General features: G+C 43.3%; 1 protein-coding gene across 1 annotated transcript in view; it reads right to left on the bottom strand.

Moving 5' to 3' along the window:
- Window positions 1-19,411, bottom strand: part of LOC120020997 (zinc finger protein 618-like) — a 33,074-nt gene extending 13,663 nt beyond the window's left edge. Inside the window, exons 1-4 of the mRNA XM_038964661.1 lie at window positions 19,186-19,411; window positions 14,068-14,145; window positions 13,553-13,597; window positions 2,412-2,735 (exon numbers count right to left, since the gene is read on the bottom strand). Coding sequence (XP_038820589.1) covers window positions 2,412-2,735; window positions 13,553-13,597; window positions 14,068-14,145; window positions 19,186-19,411 — 673 coding nt within the window. The remainder of the gene's footprint in view (window positions 1-2,411; window positions 2,736-13,552; window positions 13,598-14,067; window positions 14,146-19,185) is intronic.
- Window positions 19,412-19,660: the final 249 nt, after the last annotated feature.

Genomic DNA, 19,660 nt, shown 5'->3' with positions numbered 1-19,660 from the left:
GAGAATGGTGCAGGTCAAAAACATATGGTTTGTAGCTACAGTGCCTTCAGAAAGTATTCACACCCTTGACTTTTTCCACATTTTGTTGTCTTACAGCCTGACTTTAAAATAGATTAAAATGCGATTTTGTCATCACTGGCCTACACACAATACTCCATAATGTCAAAGTGGAAGTGTTTTTAGACATTTTTTACAAATTAATAAAACATTTTAAAGCCGAAATGTCTTGAGTCAATAAGTATTACACTCCTTTGTTATGGCTAGCCTAAATGAGTATAAATGTGCTTAACAATTCACATAATAAGTTGCATGGACTCACTGTGTGCATTAAGTGTTTAACATATCTGAATGACTACCTCATCTCTGTATCCCACACATACAGATAATTCTAAGGTCCCTCAGTCGAGTAGTGAATTTCAAACAGATTCAACCACAAAAAACAGGGAGGTTTTCCAATGCCAAAGAAGGGCACCTATTGGTAGATCGGTATAAAAAAAAAAGCAGCAGACATTGAATATTCCTTTTAACTTGAAGTTATTAATTACACTTTGGATGGTGTATCAATACACCCAGACGCTAGAAAAGATACAGGAGTCCTTCCTAACTCAGTTGTCGGAGAGGAAGAAAACCACTCAGGGATTTAACCATGAGGCCAATGGTGACTTAAACAGTTATAGAGTAACGGCTGTGATTGGAAAATATTAGGATGGATCAACAGCATTGTAGTTACTCCACAATACTAACCTAACTGACACAGTGAAGGAAGCCTGTAAAGAACAAATATTTCTAAACATGTATCCGGTTTGCATTAAGGCACTAAAGTAAAACTACCAAAAATATGGCAAAGAAATTAACTTTATGTCCTGAATACAAAGCGTTGTGTTTGCCACAAACATATCACTGAGGACAACTCTTCATATTGTTGGAAACGGACTAATTGATTTGAGCACGTTTCACTATGTTTAAAATTATATAAGTGGTCTAGAAGTAGTGATTACAGTGTTATGGGGCGGCACGTAGCCTAGTGGTTAGAGCATTGGTCCGATCGAATCCCTGAGCTGACAAGGTAGAAATCTGTCGTTCTGCCCCTGAACAAGGCAGTTAACCCGGTAGGCCGTCATTGTAAATAAGAATTTGTTCTTAACTGACTTGCGTAGTTAAATAAATGGTTAAATTATTTGTTTTAAATATGGGTTAGCGAGAATGATCTACATTGAACAAAAATATTAAATGCAACAATTTCAAAGATTTTTACTCAGTTACTCAGTTGATAAGGAATAATAAATAAATAGATTTATAGATTAGGGCCTAATAAATAAATTCATTAGGCCCTAATCTATGGATTTCACGACTGGGAATACAGATATGCTTCTGCTGGACAAAGATACCTTAAAAAAAAAAGGTAGGAGAGTGGCTCAGAAAACCAGTAAGTATCTCGTGTGACCACCATTTGCCTCAAGCAGCGTGACATCTCCTTCGCTTAGAGTTGACCACGCTGTTGATTGTGGCCTGTGGAATGTTGTCCCACTCCTCTTCAATGGCTGAGTGGAGTATCAGCCATTAACTGGAACACGCTGTCATACACATCAATCCAGATCATCCCAAAAATGCTCAATGGATGACATGTTTGGTGCGTATGCAGGCCATGGAAGAACTGGGACATTTACAGCTTCCAGGAATTGTGTACAGATCCTTGCGTGCATTATCATGTTGAAACATGAGGTGATGGATGAATGGCACGACAATGGGCCTCAGGATCTCGTCAAAGTATCTCTGTGCATTCAAATTGCCATCAATAAAATGCAATTGTGTTCATTGTCCGTAGCTCATGCCTGCCACCGCCACGGGAAACTCTGTTCACAACATTCACATCAAACTGCTCGCCCACACCACGCCACACACACTGTCTGACAGCTGCCTGGTACAGTTGAAACCGGGGTTCATCCGTGAAGAGCACGCTTCTCCAATAAGCCAGTGGCCATCGAAGGTGAGCATTTGCCCCCCGAAGTCGGTTAAGACCCTGGTGAGGACGACAAGCATGCAGATGAGCTTCCCAGAGACGGTTTCTGACAGTTTGTGCAGAAATTCTTCGGTTGTGCAAACTAGGCTTGTCCCCAACTTGCATTGTTCTTTCAACTAATCAATTGGTAGAAATTTTTATTGTGTATTTTTCCCCTATAGACACACCCTATGTGTTTTAATAAAATCAACTACATGTAGGCTACTGAGCTTGTCTGATGCTTCAAGCACATGTTGATTAAATAATTAGACCCAAATGACATGAGGGTGCCAGAGATCAAGATAGCCTAACCAGAAGGGGAGAAAAAAACACACAAAAAACATGTTCCCGACCCTCTTCCTCCCACTGCTGCTGGCCTTCAGATTCTGTGGTTATGCTACTAAAAGGCTACACCAGGGGTCAGCAACCTTTTTTTCTTCTTCTTCCATGATATCATGGCGGTCCTTCTCCTCTTCCATGATATCATGGCGGTCCTTCTCCTCTTCCATGATATCATGGCGGTCCTTCTCCTCTTCCATGATATCATGGCGGTCCTTCTCCTCTTCCATGATATCATGGCGTTCCTTCTCTTCCATGATATCATGGCGGTCCTTCTCTTCCATGATATCATGGCGGTCCTTCTCCTCTTCCATGACATCATGGCGGTCCTTCTCTTCTTCCATGATATCATGGCGGTCCTTCTCCTCTTCCATGACATCATGGCGGTCCTTCTCTTCTTCCATGATATCCGTTAAACAATCGTTTAAGTGCATGCCACCACCTACTGTTCTGGAATGCCAATTCTGTACTACCATGGAAATAAAAACCAAATCAATTCCTACTACTTCTACCACACCCTCCCCAACCCCCCATACCCCATTACACTCTATCTATATCATGCTGAAACACTCCACCCTTAGGATTGTTCAGCATGTCAACAACCATTTCAACAGTAACATCTGTTAGCCACAATATCTCTTTTGCCATCTCCACAATAACCTTAAAATTAAAACAGCAGCAGTAAAATAACAAGCCAATGTGCGGGGGCACTGGTTAGTTGAGGTAATATGTACATGTAAGTAGAGTTAAAGTGACAATGCAAAGATTATAAACAGGGAGCAGCAGCAGCGTAAAAGACGGGTCTGGGCAGCTGTTCAGGAGTCTTATGACTTGGCGCTCCGGTAACGCTTGCCGTGCGGTAGCAGAGAGAACAGTCTATGACTACGGGGGCTGGAGTCTGACAATTTTTAGGGCCTTCCTCTGACGCCATCTGATATAAAGGTCCTGGATGGCAGGAAGCTTGGCCCCAGTGATGTACTGGACCGTACACACTACCCTCTGTAGTGCCTTGCGGTGGGAAGCCGAGCAGTTGCCATACCAGGCAAAGATGCAACCAGTCAGGATGCTCTCGATGGTGTAGCTGTAGTACCTTTTGAGGATCTGAGCACCCATGCCAAATCTTTTCAGTCTCCGGAGGGGGGAATAGGTTTTGTCGTGCCCGCTTCATGACTGTCATGGTGTGCTTGGACCATGTTAGTTTGCTGGTGATGTGGACACCAAGGAACTTGAAGCTCTCAACCTGCTCCACTGCAGCCCCCTCGAAGAGAATGGGGGCGTGCTCGGTCCTCTTTTCCCTGTAGTCCACAATCATCTCCTTTGTCTTGACCACGTTGAGGGAGAGGTTGTTGTTGTCCTGGCACCACACGGACAGGTCTCTGACCTCCTCCCTATAGGCTGGGTCGTTGTTGTCGGTGATCAGGCCTACCACTGTTGTGTCATCGTCAAATTTAACGATGGTGTTGGAGTCATGCCTGGCCTTGCAGTCATGAGTGAACAGGGAGTACAAGAGGGAGCTGAGCACGCACCCATGAGGGGCCCCAGTGTCGAGGATCAGCGTGGCGGATGTGTTGTTACCTACCCTTACCACCTGGGGGCGGCCCGTCAGGAATTCCAGGATGCAGTTGCAGAGGGAGGTGTTTAGTCCCAGGGTCCTTAGCTTATTGATGAGCTTTGAGGGCACTATGGTGTTGAACGCTGAGCTGTAGTCAATGAATAGCATTCTCACATAGGTGTTCCTTCTGTCCAGGTGGGAAAGGGCAGTGTGGAGTACAATAGAGATCGCATCATCTGTGGATCTGTTGGGGCGGTATGCATATTGGAGTGGGTCTAGGGTTTCTGGGATGATGGTGTTGTGAGCCACGGCCAGCCTTTCAAAGCACTTCATGGCTACAGACGTGAGTGCTATGGGTCGGTAGTCATTTAGGCAGGTTACCTTAGTGTTCTTGGGCACAGGCACTATGGTGGTCTGCTTAAAACATGTTGCTATTACAGACTCGGACAGGGAGAGGTTGAAAATGTCAGTGAAGACATTTGCCAGTTGGTCAGTGCATGGTCGCAGTACATGGCCTGGTAATCCGTCTGGCCCTGCAGCCTCGTGAATGTTGACCTGTCTAAAGGTCTTACAACGGCTGTGGAGAGCGTGATCACACAGTCTTCCGGTACAGCTGGTGCTTTCATGCATGTTTCAGTGTTATTTGCCTCGAAGCGAGCATAGAAGTAGTTTAGCTCGTCCGGTAGGCTCGTGTCACTGGGAAGCTCTCGGCTGTGCTTCCCTTTGTAGTCTGTAATGGTTTTCAGGCCCTGCCACATCCGACGAGCGTCAGAGCCAGTGTAGTAAGACTATCTTAATCCTGTATTGACGCTTTGCCTGTTTGATGGTTCGTCGGAGGGCATAGCGAGATTTCTTATAATTTTCCGGGTTAGAATCCCACTCCTTGAAAGCGGCAGCTCTAGCCTTTAGCTCAGCGCGGATGCTGCCTGTAATCCATGGTTTCTGGTTGGGGTATGTACGTACGGTCATTGTGGGGACGACGTCGTCGATGCACTTATTGATGAGGCCAATGACAGATGTGGTGTAATTCTCAACGCCATTGGAGGAATCCCGGAACATATTCCAGTCTGTGCTAGCAAAACAGTCCTCTACTTCATCTGACCACTTTTTTATTGATCTAGTCACTGGTGCTTCCTGCTTTAATTTGTGCTTGTAAGTAGTAGGATAGAATTATGGTCAGATTTGCCAAATGGAGGGCAAGGGAGAGCTTTGTATGCATCTCTGTGTGTGGAGTATAGGTGGTCCAGAGTTCTATTCGCTCTGGTTGCACATTTAACATGTTGATAGAAATTCGGTAAAACTGATTTAAGTTTCCCTGCATTAAAGTCCCCGGCTACTAGGCGCGCCGCCTCTGGGTGAGCGTTTTTTTTGTTTGCTTATGGCCATATACAGCTCATTGAGTGTGGTCTCAGTGCCAGTAGTGGTATATAGACAGCTACGAAAAATATAGATGTAAACTCTCTTGGGTAAATAGTGTGTTCTACAGCTTATCATGAGATACTCTACCTCAGGCGGGCAAAATCTTGAGACTTCCTTAGATTTCATGCCCCCTGTTGTTTACTAATATGCATAGGCCGCCACCCCTTGTCTTACCAGAGGCCGCTGTTCTATCCTGCCGAAAAAGATTAAAACCCACCAGCTGTATGTTAATCATGTCATCGTTCAGCCACGACTCTGTGAAACATAAGAGATTACAGTTTTTAATGTCCCGTTTGTAGGATATACATGCTCGTAGTTTGTCTATTTTATTATTGATTGATTGTACGTTGGCTAATAGGACCGATGGTAAAGGTAGATTACTCTCTCGGCAACGGATCCTTATAAGGCACCCGGAACGTTGTCCACGATACCTCCGTCTTTTCCTCCTGCGAATGACGGGGATGAGGGCCCTCTCTGGATTAAAGTCGTACTGACAACCTTACCAATAAAAGTTTTGAAGTCAACTTTATTCATTTTCAAAGTGTCCTTTGACACTGCACATTCATGAGCGCAAGATTTCTGAGCAGGCCTTCGAACCAAGCCAGGACCAGCAGAAACACAAGCCCCGACATTAGGTCCACTTACTACATGAGCAGCCATGGAAGCTCCATTATTCCACACTGTAGTTCCCCCAATCGGTTTTACAGCCAATCGGTTTTACAGCCTCTGCATACAATACATCATGACTACTTCTATACAGTGCATTCAGAAAGTATTCAGACCCCTTCCCTTTTTCCACATTTTGTTACATTACAGCCTTAAAAACATTCTCAATCTGCACATACTGGCAATGCAAAAACAGGTTAAGATATCTTTGCAAGTGTATAAAAATAAAAAACTGAAATACCTTATTTACCTAAGCATTCAGACCCTTTGCTATGAGACTCGAAATTGAGCTCGGGAGCATCCTGTTTCCATCTTGAGATGATTCACAAACTTGATTGGAGACCACCTGTGGTAAATTCAATTGATTTGACCTGATTTGGTAAGACACACACACTCAAAAGTTTGGGGTCACTAAGAAATGTCCTTGTTTTTGAACGAAAAGCACATTTTTGTCTATTAAAATATCATCAAATTGATCAACATTGAAGACCCGACTCCGTGATGCTGGCCTTCAAGGCAGAGTTGCAAAGAAAAAGCAATATCTCAGACTGGCCAATAAAAATAAAAGATTAAGATGGACAAAAGAACACAGACACTGGACAAAGGAACTCTGCCTAGAAGGCCAGCATCCCGGAGTCGCTTATGGCCGTATACTGTTGAGGTTGAGACTGGTGTTTTGAGGGTACTATTTAGTGTAGCTGCCAGTTGAGGACTTGTGAGGCGTCGGTTTCTCAAACTAGACACTAATGTACTTGTCCCCTTGCTCAGTTGTGCACCGGGGCCTCCCACTCTTTCTATTCTGGTTAGAGCGCTGTTCTGTGAAGGGAGTAGTACACAGCGTTGTGAGATCTTCAGTTTCTTGGCTGAAACCCACAAATGCTGATGCTCCAGATACTCAACTAGTCTAAAGAAGGACAGTTTTATTGCTTCTTTAAAATCAGAACAGTTTTCAGCTGTGCTAACATAATTGCAAAAAGGTTTTCTAATGATGAATTAGCCTTTTAAAATGATAAACTTGGATTAGCTAACACAACGTGCCATTGGAACTCAGGAGTGATGGTTGCTGATAATGGGCCTCTGTATGCCTATGTAGATTTTCCATTTAGCAGTTTCCAGCTACAATAGTCATTTACAACAACATTAACAATGTCTACACTGTATTTCTGATCAATTTGATGTTATAATTATTATTTTTATAAAGACAAAATTAGATTTTCTTTCAATAACAAGGATATTTCTAAGTGACCCCAAACTTTAGAACGGTAGTATCTATTTTTTACTTTTTTTTAACTAGGCAAGTCAGTTAAGAACAAATTCTTATTTACAATGACGGCCTACACCGGCCAAACCCGGACGACGCTGGGCCAATTGTGTGCCGCCCTATGGGACTCCCAATCACGGCAGGTTGTGATACAGCCTGGATTTGAAACAGGGTGTCTGTAGTGACGCCTCAAGCACTGAGATGCTGTGCCTTAAACCACTGCGTCACTCTGGAGTATATATGGTCCCACAGTTAACAGTGCATAACAGAGCAAAAACCAAGCAATGAGGTCGAAGGAATTGTTTGTAGAGCTCCGAAACAGCATTGTGTCGAGGCACAGACCTGGGGAAGGGTACCAAAACCTTTCTGCAGCATTGAAGGCCCAAGAACACAGTGACCTCCATCATTCTTAGAAATGGAAGAAGTTTGGAACCATCAATCCTAGAGCTGGCGGCCCGGCCAAACTGAGCAATCGGGGGAGAAGGGCCTCACTCTGACAGAGCTCCAGAGTTCCTCTGTCGAGATGGGAGAATCTTCCAGAAGGACAACCATCTCTGCAGCACTCCACCAATCAGATCTTTATGGTAGAGTGACCGGATGGAAGCCACTCTTCTGTAAAAGGCACATGACAGCCTGCTTGGAGTTTGCCAAAAGGCAGCTAAAGGACTCTCAGACCATGAGGAACAAGATTTTCTGGTCTGATGAAACCAAGATTGAACTCTGGCCTGAAAGCGTCACGTCTGGAGGAAACCTGGCACTATCCCTACGGTGAAGCATGGTGGCAGCATCATGCTGTGGGCATGTTTTTCAGTGGCAGGGACTGGGAGACTAGTCAGGATAGAGGGAAAGAGGAACTGAGCTAAGTACAGAGAGATCCTTACAGACTCGAGGCTGTAATCGTTGCCGAAGGTTCTTCAACAAAGTCCTGAGTAAAGGGTCTGAATACTTATGTAAATGTGCTATCAGTTTTTCATTTTTAATACATTTGTCAACATTTCTAAAAACCTGTTGTTTTTAATACATTTTAGAATAAGGCTGTAACTTAACAAAATGTGACAAAAAAAAAATGAAGGTATCTGAATACTTTCCTAATGCACTGTTTCGCTAAGCCTCTCTCTGCACCTGGCACCCACCAAATGCTGCACTATGCCCCCCTTCCCCCACAATTACAACACAACCTTCACATTGCTCCCCTCCACATCTTTTCTTTCCTTTACATTGAGCAGCTACATGTCCCATTCTTTGGCATTTAAAAACACCTCAATGGGGATGGGACAAAATCTCTGACATTGAAACTAAGGAATCCTATCTGTACTTTCCCTGGCATAACCTTCTCAAACTTCAGCAGCACTGATAGGTCAAAGAAGTGAAAGCCTTCTTTCCTACTGATCGACCTTTTGGCCTCAATCACTCTTCCTCCCTTTACATTTCCTTTAATATCGTCTATGGACATAGATATTGGGACCCCGGTGATGACTCCTCTCAATCTAGCATAAGCACCAGGGACATGACTTTTCATCTTCTTCCCATTAAGCTTTTCTCTTGCCGAGCCTGGCTACCACAAAATATTAACAAAATCTACCATTTCCAATTAATGGAAATTAATCCAATCCAACACATCACTACTCTTGCTTCCTACCTTGGCCCTCTTTATGCTTTCTTTATTAGATGGTCCACTGTTTCTGTATTATGATCTCTTCTTCCTATGTCTTTCCACTACCGACCATACCGGTCCTTAACCCTCATCCTTCCGCTCCATACCATCAGAACTGACACCAATATTGGTCGCATTCCAGCACAGCTGTTGCTTCACCAACTTTTTCAGCACTACTCACCGCCATTTCCGACTCCTCCTAGACTCGTCTCTCTGGCCCTCTGCAACATTTTCCATTTGGAGTGCCAATTTATCTTACCATTTCTAACAATCTGTGTGCCAGTTATGATTTGTATATTCACATTTTCATGGAACAGTTTAATTTCATTTATAATAAAGTCTTCGTATATCAAAATTATTATCATGTGCTTATAAAAAAATCTAAAAGTAACTTCTATTGCCAACTATATGTGGAAATATCCCACATAAAGCCAACAAATAAACATTTCAGCCTGCAGGGTAGAAAATATCCCGTTAAAAATAAATATCCCATATATCACATTGGCTATGCATGGTCTGTCTGCAAGGAATTTGAAACATTGTATCAACTATTAACTTGGGCGGGCCTGAAGCTTGAGCTAGCAAACTTGCAACATTGTATAAAATAAGTGTCCCGGACAGACATACTGTAGCTGTACGCTATTTGCGCAAGGGATAAGTAGTAATCAGGTAGGCCTATTTTATGATGTTTCCACCGGATCAGAGCATGACATTTTGTCCCCCTTTAACACCGAGTGGTTATCGAAAGAGAGCTGGACAGATGTTTCAAATAGGCTACGTTGAGGAACTAGTCAGGATAGAGGGAAAGATGTAAAAACAGACATAGGTTTAACATTATTAACAGAAATTACCATAACCAAACAAACACTGTAGACTAGAAATGGGAATTAACAGTAAATGTACTACTGGTGATACTGGTGTGCCATCCCCACAGCAGATTAGTCCACTGAGAGACAGGTGTGAATCAGACTGGCGTCTCGTGCCATAATATATATTTTAGACTGCTCGACTAAAAACAAATCTTTAGTCGAGTTTCTCCCATTCTACTCTGCAGATCCTCTCAAGCTCTGTCAGGTAGGATGGGGAGCGTCGCTGCACAGCTAAACTCAGCAAAAAAAGAAACGTCTTCTCACTGTCAACTGTGTTTATTTTCAGCAAACTTAACATGTGTAAATATTTGCATGACCATAACATGATTCAACAGACATAAACTGAACAAGTTTCACAACCATGTGACTAACAGAAATGGAATAATGTGTCCCTGAACAAAGGGGGGGGGGTCAAAATCAAAGTAACAGTCAGTATCTAGTGTGGCCACCAGCTGCATTAGGTACTGCAGTGCATCTCCTCTTCATGGACTGCACCAGATTTGCCAGTTCTTGATGTGAGATGTTACCCCACTCTTCCACCAAGGCACCTGCAAGTTCCCTGACATTTCTGAGGGGAATGGCCCTAGCCCTCACCCTCCGATCCAACAGGTCCCAGACGTGCTCAATGGGATTGAGGTCCGGGCTTTTTGGTGGCCATGGCAGCACACTGACAATCCTGTCTTGCAGGAAATCACGCACAGAACGAGCAGTGTGGCTGGTGGCATTGTCATACTGGAGAGTCATGTCAGAATGAGCCTGCAGGAAGGGTACCACGAGGGAGGAGGATGTCTTCCCTGTAACACAGCGTTGAGATTGCCTGCAATGACAACAAGCTCAGTCCGATGATGCTGTGACACACCGCCTCAGACCATGATGGACCGTCCACCTCCAAATTGCTCCCACTCCAGAGTACAGGCCTCGGTGTGACGCTCATTCCTTCGACGATGAACGCGAATCCAAACATCACCCCTGGTGAGACAAAACCGCGACTCATCAGTGAAGAGCACTTTTTGCCAGTCCTGTCTGGTCCAGCGATGGTGGGTTTGTGCCCATAGACAATGTTGTTGCCGGTGATGTAAGGCAGGTCCTCACCAGACAACAGGCCTACAAGTCCTCAGTCCAGCATCTCTCATCCCGTTGCGGACAGTCTGAGCACTGATGGAGCGATTGTGCGTTCCTGGTGTAACTCGGGCAGTTGTTGCCATCCTGTACCTGTCCCGCAGGTGTGATGTTCGAATGTACCGATCTTGTGCAGGTGTTGTTACACGTGGTCTGCCACTGCACGGACGATCAGCTGTCCGTCCTGTCTCCCTGTAGCGCTCTCTTAGGCATCTCACTGTACGGACATTGCAATTAATTGCCCTGGCCACATCTGTAGTCCTCCTCCTTGCAGCATGCCTAAGGCACGTTCACACAGATGAGCAGGGACCCTGGGCATATTTCTTTTGGTGTTTTTCAGAGTCAGTAGAAAGGCCTCTTTGGTGTCCTAAGTTTTCATAACTGTGACCTTAATTGCCTACCGTCTGTAAGCTGTTAGTGTCTTAATTAACGACCGTTCCACAGGTGCATGTTCATTAATTGTTTATGGTTCATTGAACAAGCATGGGAAACAGTGTTTAAACCCTTTACAATGAAGATCTGTGAAGTTATTTGGATTTTTACGAATTATCTTTGAAAGACAGGGTCCTGAAAAAGGGACGTTTCTTTTTTTGCTGAGTTTATTTTCAGGTCACTCCAGAGATGTTCGATCAGGTTCAAGTCTGGGATCTGGCTGGGCCACTCAAGAACATTCAGAGACTTGTCCCGAAGCCACTAGTGCATGGTCTTGGCTGTGTGCTTAGGGTCGTTGTCCTGCTGGAAGGTGAACCGTCACCCCAGTCTGAGGTCCTGAGTGCTCTGGAGGAGGTTTTCATCAAGGATCTCTGTACTTTGCTCCGTTCATCTTTCCCTCGATCCTGACAAGTCTCCCAGTCCCTGACCTGAAAAACATCCCCACAGCATGATGCTGCCACTGCCATGCTTCACTGTAGGGATGGTGCCAGGTTTCTCCAGACATGATGCTTGGTATTCAGGCCAAAGAGTTCAATCTTGGTTTCATCAGACCAAAGAATCTTGATTCTCAGAGTCAGAGTCCCTTAGGGGCCTTTTGGCAAACTCCAAGCGGGTTGTTATGTGCCTTTTACTGGCTTCCGTCTGGCCACTTTACCATAAAGGCCTGATTGGTGGAGTGCTGGAGAGAATGTTGTCCTTCTGGAAGGTTCTCCCATCTCCAGAGGAACTCTAGAGCTCTGCTGGGTTCTTGGTCACCTCCTTGACCAAGGCCCTTCTCCCCCGATTGCTCAGTTTGGCCTGTGCGGTCAGCTATAGGAAGAGTCTTGGTGGTTCCAAACTTCTTCCATTTAAGAATGATGGAGGCCACTGTGTTCTTGGGGACCTTCAAAGCTGCAGAAATGTTTTGGTAACCTTCCCTAGATCTGTTCCTCGACACAATCCTGTCTCGGAATTGTACCTTTGACCTCATGGCTTGGTTTTTACTCAGACCTACATTATATAGACATGTGTGTGCCTTTTCAAATCATGTGCAATAAATAGAATTTACCACAGGTGGACTCCAATCAAAGTTGTAGAAACATCTTAAGGATGATCAATGGAAACAGGATGCACCTGAGCTCAATTTCAAGTCTCATAGCAAAGGTTCTGAATACTTATGTAAATAAGGTATTTGTTTTTTATTTTTAATACACCTGCAACAATGTCTAAATACCTGTTTTAACTTTGTCATTATGGGATATTGTGTGTAGATTGATGAGTATATATATATATATATATATATATATATATATAAAACATTTTAAAAAATAAATAAAACCATTTTAGAATAAGGCTGTAATATAAAATGTGGAAAAAGTCAAGGGGTCTGAATACTTTCTGAATGCACTGTATTAGTGTTTGTTTGTTCACATTTTTCTTCCAGGTTTGTGTAGATCAACAACAAAATATTAATAGGGGGGGTCTAAACTGACATATGGTATTGTTTTAAGATGTTCAAACTATTAACTATTTAGCTATTTGACTATGAACTTTAGGACCCCTTTAAGCATAAAAAATATATATTTATTAAAATATTGAATTTGGCCTTTACTACTATAGGCCAGAGAAACAAACAACACACTTCCATAACATTTTTTAAATTGGTAGCGGTTACATTCAGATGAGTCCCGTGACACTTTTGGGAGACGTAAAGCAAAAAGGAGAACACCATCGTGTTCATGAAAATGTCCCCTTTCCACCGTGTGATCACATTAGTTTGTAGCCCAAGCGGTTCGGACGCTACAAACAGAAGTTCACAAATCAACTGTTTCGACTTCAGACGAGTCCCCTGACACTTGTGGGGGTCGTAGAGCAAAACAGAGACCACCATAGTGTTCGTGAAAGTCTCATATTTCGGTCAAACTGTTCAGACGCTACAGACGTTTTCCTGAGAAGACCGATTTTCTGGATGTCTTTCCAATGCAAAACAACAGATATCTCTAGTTTAAAATGACGGATTTTTATGTGGATTTTTGTATTGTTACTTACACACTTAGTGTCATCAATCGCCTCTAGGGGGTTGAATCCATTTTAATCCCACTTTGTAACAAAATGTGGAAAAATTCAACAGGTGTGAACACTTTCTGAAGGCACTGTAGATGTGCGCCTGTGTATGCATGTACACACCTGTGTGTATGCTCATGTGTGAGCGCATGCGTGTTTGTGCATGTGAATGCGTTTGCATACACATCCGTGTACTCACTGTTGGGAGCTGGTGGTGCACCCTCCCCTGGCATGCTGTCGGACTCTGCGGGGGGAAAGACAGAGACACATTCATAAGAGATCTGCTGTTGGCGTGGCGCCTACGCTTATAACAACAGCTTGACTCACTCGGATCTCAGACATTTGGCATCGCTCACATTAAAAATGATGGATGTCAGGAAGGAGAGGGGAAGAAAAGAGTACTTCAAAAGTATTAGCGGATGAATGCAGCTGACAAGTTAATGATAAGAAATGAGCCCCAAACATAACATTACGCCACAAATCCAATTTTAGGTCCCCAAAATTGGATTCATGTGACTTTCGGATCGGGGCTTGCATTATCATGCCATATATATATATTTAGCAGGGGGGGGGGGGGGGGGGGGGGGGTTATCAAAAATTAGGTGCTATTAAATCATGTCTGTAGTGACTTGAGTTGATTATTTTAATCATATCAAAAATGTCCAATGTCATCACACAAAGAAGCCTTAGTGTTTCAGCGCAGGCCTTCCTTACCTCTGTGGGCACGGACGTGCGTCTGAAAGCAGTTGTAGTACTTGTATTTCTTCCCACATATCCCACAAACATAGGAGCCTGTGTGACAGAGGAAAAGCAATACAGAGATGGCTAAAAATGCTACAATAGTTGAGTGCATTGATATCATTGGTCTGTAACATAGAACATACTCAGTGGCCAGCTTATTAGGTACACCACCCCATTGACGAAAATGGTTCCCACATACAGACAGTGAGTCACGATGAGGCAGAGGCATTGTTACTGTTTGAACGTTAGAAATGGGCAAAATAAGTGACTGAGCATGGTATGATCGTCGGTGCAAGGCACGCCGGTTACAGTATCTCGGAAACTGCCGGCCTCCTGGGCTTTTCACGCACGACAGTGTCTAGGGTTTACCGAGAACGGTGCGACAAACAAAAAACATCCAGTCAGCGGCAGTCCTGTGGGCGAAAACAGCTTGTTGATGAAGGAGAATGACAAAGAATCGTGCAAGTCAACAGGCAGGCCACAAACAGGCAAATAACGGTGCAGTATATCAGTGGTGTGCAGAACGGCAACTTGGATTGCACGACTTGCCGGTCCTTGTCACGGATGTGCTACTGCAGCAGACGACCACAACGGGTTCCACTCCTATCAGCTAAAAACAAGAGGAAGCGGCTCCAGTGGGCACGCTGGGCAATTGAGCAGTAGAAAAACATAGCCTGGTCCGACGAATCCCGGTTCCTGTTACTTCATGCTGATGACAGAGCCAGGATTTGGCGTAAGCAGCATGAGTCCATGGCCCCATCCTGCCTGGTGTCAACTATACAGGCTGGTGGTGTAATGCTGTGGAGAATATTTTCCTGGCACACATTCGGTCTATTCAAACCAATTGAGCAACATGTCCATGCCCCGAAGAATCCAAGATGTTCTGGAGGCAAAGGGGGGGGGGGGGGGGTTCCAACCCAGTACTAGATGTCTGTACATAATAAACTGGCCAATGAATGTAGATCTCTGTGTGTAACAACATCATACCAAAACACTTTGGGTGATTTTCCAGACACAGATTAAGCCTAGTCCTGGACTTAAAATAATGTTCAATGGAGATTCGCCATTAAGTTTCCTTTTTAGTCCAGGACTAGACTTAATTTGTGTCCGGGAAACCTCCCCTCGGGGACCTAAGTAAATATTTTACTTATTCAAGACTAAAATACATGTCCCATCTTATTTCAGAAACAATAAATTACCTGTTAAAAACAGATAATACATGAGAATTGAAAAACCACATTTTCTTCTAAATAGGCACAGAAATGATTAATTTCTCAGTAAATAGATGGTGCCTTCAGAAAGTATTCATACCCCTTGACTTTTTCCACATTGTTTTTACAGCCCGAATTCAAAATTGCTTAAATATATGTTTTTCTCCTCACCCATCTACACACAATACACCATAATGACAAAGTGAAATGTTTAGACATTTTTGTATAAGGTCCCACAGTTGACAGTGCATGTCAGAGCAGAAACTAAACCACGATGTCCAAGACACTATCCGTAGAGCTCCAAGAAAGAATTGTGATGAGGCATATATCTGGGGAAGGGTCTAAAACTATTTCTAGAGTGTTGAAAGTTTCCAAGAGCACAGAGGTCTCCATCTTTGGGAGAAAAAAAATGTTTTATTGAAATCCCCATCCTAGAGCTGGCCGTCCAACCAAACAAGAAGGTCCTTGGTCAGGGAGGTGACCAAGAACCCAATGACCACTCTGAGAGAAATACAGAGTTCCTTGGCTGAGATGGGAGAACCTGCCAGAACCTGCCAAAAGTCTCTACAGCACTTCACCAATCTGGGCTTTATGGGAGAGTGGCCACTCCAGAGAAAAAGGCACATGACGGCACTCATGGAGTTTGCAAAAAGGCACGAAGAAAGACAGCGCATAAGGCAAAAGATTCTGTGGTCTGATGAGACCAAAAAATAATATAGCCTGAATGCAAAATGCTTTGTTTGGAGAAACCAGGCACAGCTCATCCCCCGTTTAACAGCAGTGGTGGAAAAAGTACCTAATTGTCATACGAGTAAAGGTAACGATACCTTAATAGACAATTACTCATTTAAAAGTCAAGTCACCAAGTAAAATACTAGAGTAAAAGTCTACTATATCTAAGTATCAAAAATACATGTAATTGCTCAAATACAGTATCAGTCAAAAGATTGTACACACCTACTGTACTCATTCAAGGGTTTTTCTTTTTATTATTTTCTACATTGTAGAATAATAGTGAAGGCATCAACACATATGGAATCATGTAGTAACCAAAAAAAATTAAAATATATTTTGATTTATTTGACATTCTAAAAAAGTAGCCACCCTTTGCCTTGATGACAGCTCTGCACACTCTTGGCATTCTCTCAACCAGCTTCATGAGGTAGTCACCTGGAATGCATTTCAATTAACAGGTGTGCTTTGTTAATGTGTGGAATTTATTTTATTTTTAATGCGTTTGAGCCAATAAGTTGTGTTGTGACAAGATAGGGGTGGTACAGAAAACAGCCCTATTTGGTAAAATACCAAGTCCATATTATGGCAAGAACAGCTAAAATAAGTAAAGATAAATTACAGTACATCAATACATGAAGGTCAGTCAATACAGAAAATGTCAAGAACATTGAAAGTTTCTTGAAGTGCAGTCGATAAACAATCAAGCGCTATAATGAAACTGACTCTCATAAAGACCGCCACAGGAAAGGAAGACCCTTCTGCAGAGGATAAGTTAGAGTTAACTGCATCTCAGATTGCAGCCCAAATAAATGCTTCACAGAGTACAAGTAACAGACATCTCAACATCAACTGTTCAGAGGAGACTGCATGAATCAGTTCTTCATTGTCTAATTGCTGCAAAGAAACCACTACTAAAGGATACCAATAAGAAGAAAAGACTTGCTTGGGCCAAGAAACATGAACAATGGACATTAGACTGATGGGAATCTGTACTTTGGTCTGACGAGTCCAAATGTAAGATTTTTGGTTCCAACCGCCCTGTCTTTGTGAAAAGTGGAGTAGGTGAACGGATGATATCTGCATGTGTGGTTCCCACCATGAAGCATGGAGGAGGTGGTGTGATAGTGCTTAGCTGGCAACATCGTCAGTGATTTATTTAGAATTCAAGGCACACTTAACCAGCATGGGTACCACAGCATTCTGCAGCAATACGCCATCCCATCTGGTTTGAGCTTAGTGGGACCATCATTTGTTTTTTAACAGGACAATGAGCCAAAACACAACTCCAGGCTGTTTAAGAGCTATTTGACCAAGAAGGAGAGTGATGGAGTGCTGCATCAGATGACCTGGCCTCCACAATCACCCGACCTCTACCCAATTGAGATGGTTTGGGATGAGTTGGACCGCAGAGTGAAGGAAAAGCAGCCAACAAGTGCTCAGCATATGTGGGAACTCCTTCAAGACTGTTGGAAAAGCATTCCTCATGAAGCTGAATGCCAAGAGTGTGCAAAGCTGTCATCAAGGCAAAGGGTGGCTACTTTGAAGAATCTAAAATATATTTTGATTTGTTGAACACTTTTTTGGTTACTAAATGATTCTGTGTGTTATTTCATAGTTTTGATGTCTTCACTATTATTCTACAATGTAGAAAATAGTAAATCATTTATTAAAACACTTGAATGAGTAGGTGTCCAAACTTGACTGGTACTGTATACTTAAGTATTAAAATGTATAAATAAAGTTCAAATTCCTTATATTAAGCAAACAAGACAGCACAATGTGTTTTATTTACGGATAGCCAGGGACACATTCAGACATAATTTACAAACGAAGCATGTGTGTTTAGTGAGTCAGCCAGATCACAGGCAGTAGAGATGACCAGGGATGCTCTCTTGATAAGTGTGTGAATTGGACCATTTTCATGTAACAAAGTTTTTGGCTGTCAGGAAACATGTAAGGAGTAAAAAGTACATAATTTTCTTTAGGAATGTAGTAAAGTAAAAGTTGTCAAAAATAGTAAAGTACAGATACCCCCAAAAAATACTTAAGTAGCACTTTAAAGTAATTTTACTTAAATATTTTACACCACTGGTGGTGGCATCATCATTCTATGGGGATGCTTTTCAGTGGCAGGGACTGGGAGACTGGTAAGGATAGAGGGAACATGGAGCCAAATACATGGAGCCAAATACAGACAAAACCTTTGAGAACATGCTTCAGAGTGCAAACAACCTTAGAATGGGGCGAAGATTTACGTTCCAACAAGTATACAGCCAAAGCAACGCTGGAATGGCTTCAGAACAAGAATGTGGAAGTCCTCGAGTGGCCCAGACAAAGACCAGACTTTAATTCCATAGAAAATCTGTGGAAAGACTTGAAGATTGCTGTTCACCGCCGTTCTCCATCTAATTTAAGAGCTTGAGAAAATCTGCGAGGAAGAATGGGAGAATAATCCAGATGTGCAAAGCTGTAAATCGTCACCAGAGGTGCTTCTACAAAGTATTGACTCAGGGGTGTGAATACTTAGGTAATTTCTGTATTTCATTTTCAATACATTTGCACAAAAAAAAACATTTTAAACATGTTTTCGCCGTCATTATGGAGTATTGTGTGAAGATGTATACATTTTTTTTTTTGCCATTTTGAATTCAGGCTGTAACAACAAAATGTGGAATAAGTCAGGGTATGAATACTTTGACACTGTACATTCCATCTGAGATAGTTAATGTGGAAGAGTGCAGATGTAGAGGGAGAAGGTAAAATGACAGGGACATGGGTGTTGAAAGGTGGTCCTCTTTCCTACAGTGTGGGTTTGTTCGTTTTGGGTCAGCCCTTTTACATCATGGTTTAAAATGTGCAAACTCATTTTGCATTACAGAGGGTGAGGCAAAATGATCCTGCGCATTGTGTGTGGAGTGGAAGGTGATGTGTTAAGGCAGGGGTGTCAAACTCATTCCACGGAGGGCCTAGTGTCTGCAGGTTTTTGGTTTTTCCTTTCAATAAAGCCCTAGACAACCAGGTGTGGGGAGTTCCTAACTAATTAGTGATGTTAATTCATCAATCAAGTACAAGGGAGGAGCGAAAACCCGCAGACACTCGGCCCTCCGTGGAATGAGTTTGACACCTGTGTGTTAAGGGGTCATACCCTGGGTCTGGTCATTGCGAGACTTTCCTCCTCCACCGAGGACCACGCAGATCTCGGCAGGCACATCTTTCCCGTTACTGGCCCCCTGCGTGCCAGGCTCCTTCTTTATTGTGACCGGGACAGCGAGGGTGGCGGTCGTCGGGGTAGCGGTGGGGCCATCTGGGACTCCATCCCCCGTGTCAACCTGCTCCTGCGCAGGATTGGTAGGCACCTCCTGAGCACTCATGACTCCTACTACTCAGGGCCAGCGTTCCTAGGGCTGTGTGTGTGAGAGTGGGAATATGTGTGTGAGTGAGAATGTGTGTGAGAGCAACAGACAGCCAGGAGAGAGGAGAAACAAACAATACAGAATTACTAAATCGACCTCTCCAAAAACAGCTGCTTTTCTTTGAAACAGGTGCAGTTCAAATACAACATCAAGGGACAACATCAAGGCAACCGAGTACTGAAAAACCTATTTTTAGACAGCTCTAAG

The sequence above is a fragment of the Salvelinus namaycush genome, chromosome 26, assembly GCF_016432855.1.
Source record: "Salvelinus namaycush isolate Seneca chromosome 26, SaNama_1.0, whole genome shotgun sequence".
Classification (NCBI taxonomy): domain Eukaryota; kingdom Metazoa; phylum Chordata; class Actinopteri; order Salmoniformes; family Salmonidae; genus Salvelinus; species Salvelinus namaycush.
This window is presented reverse-complemented; position numbering and strand designations above follow the sequence as displayed.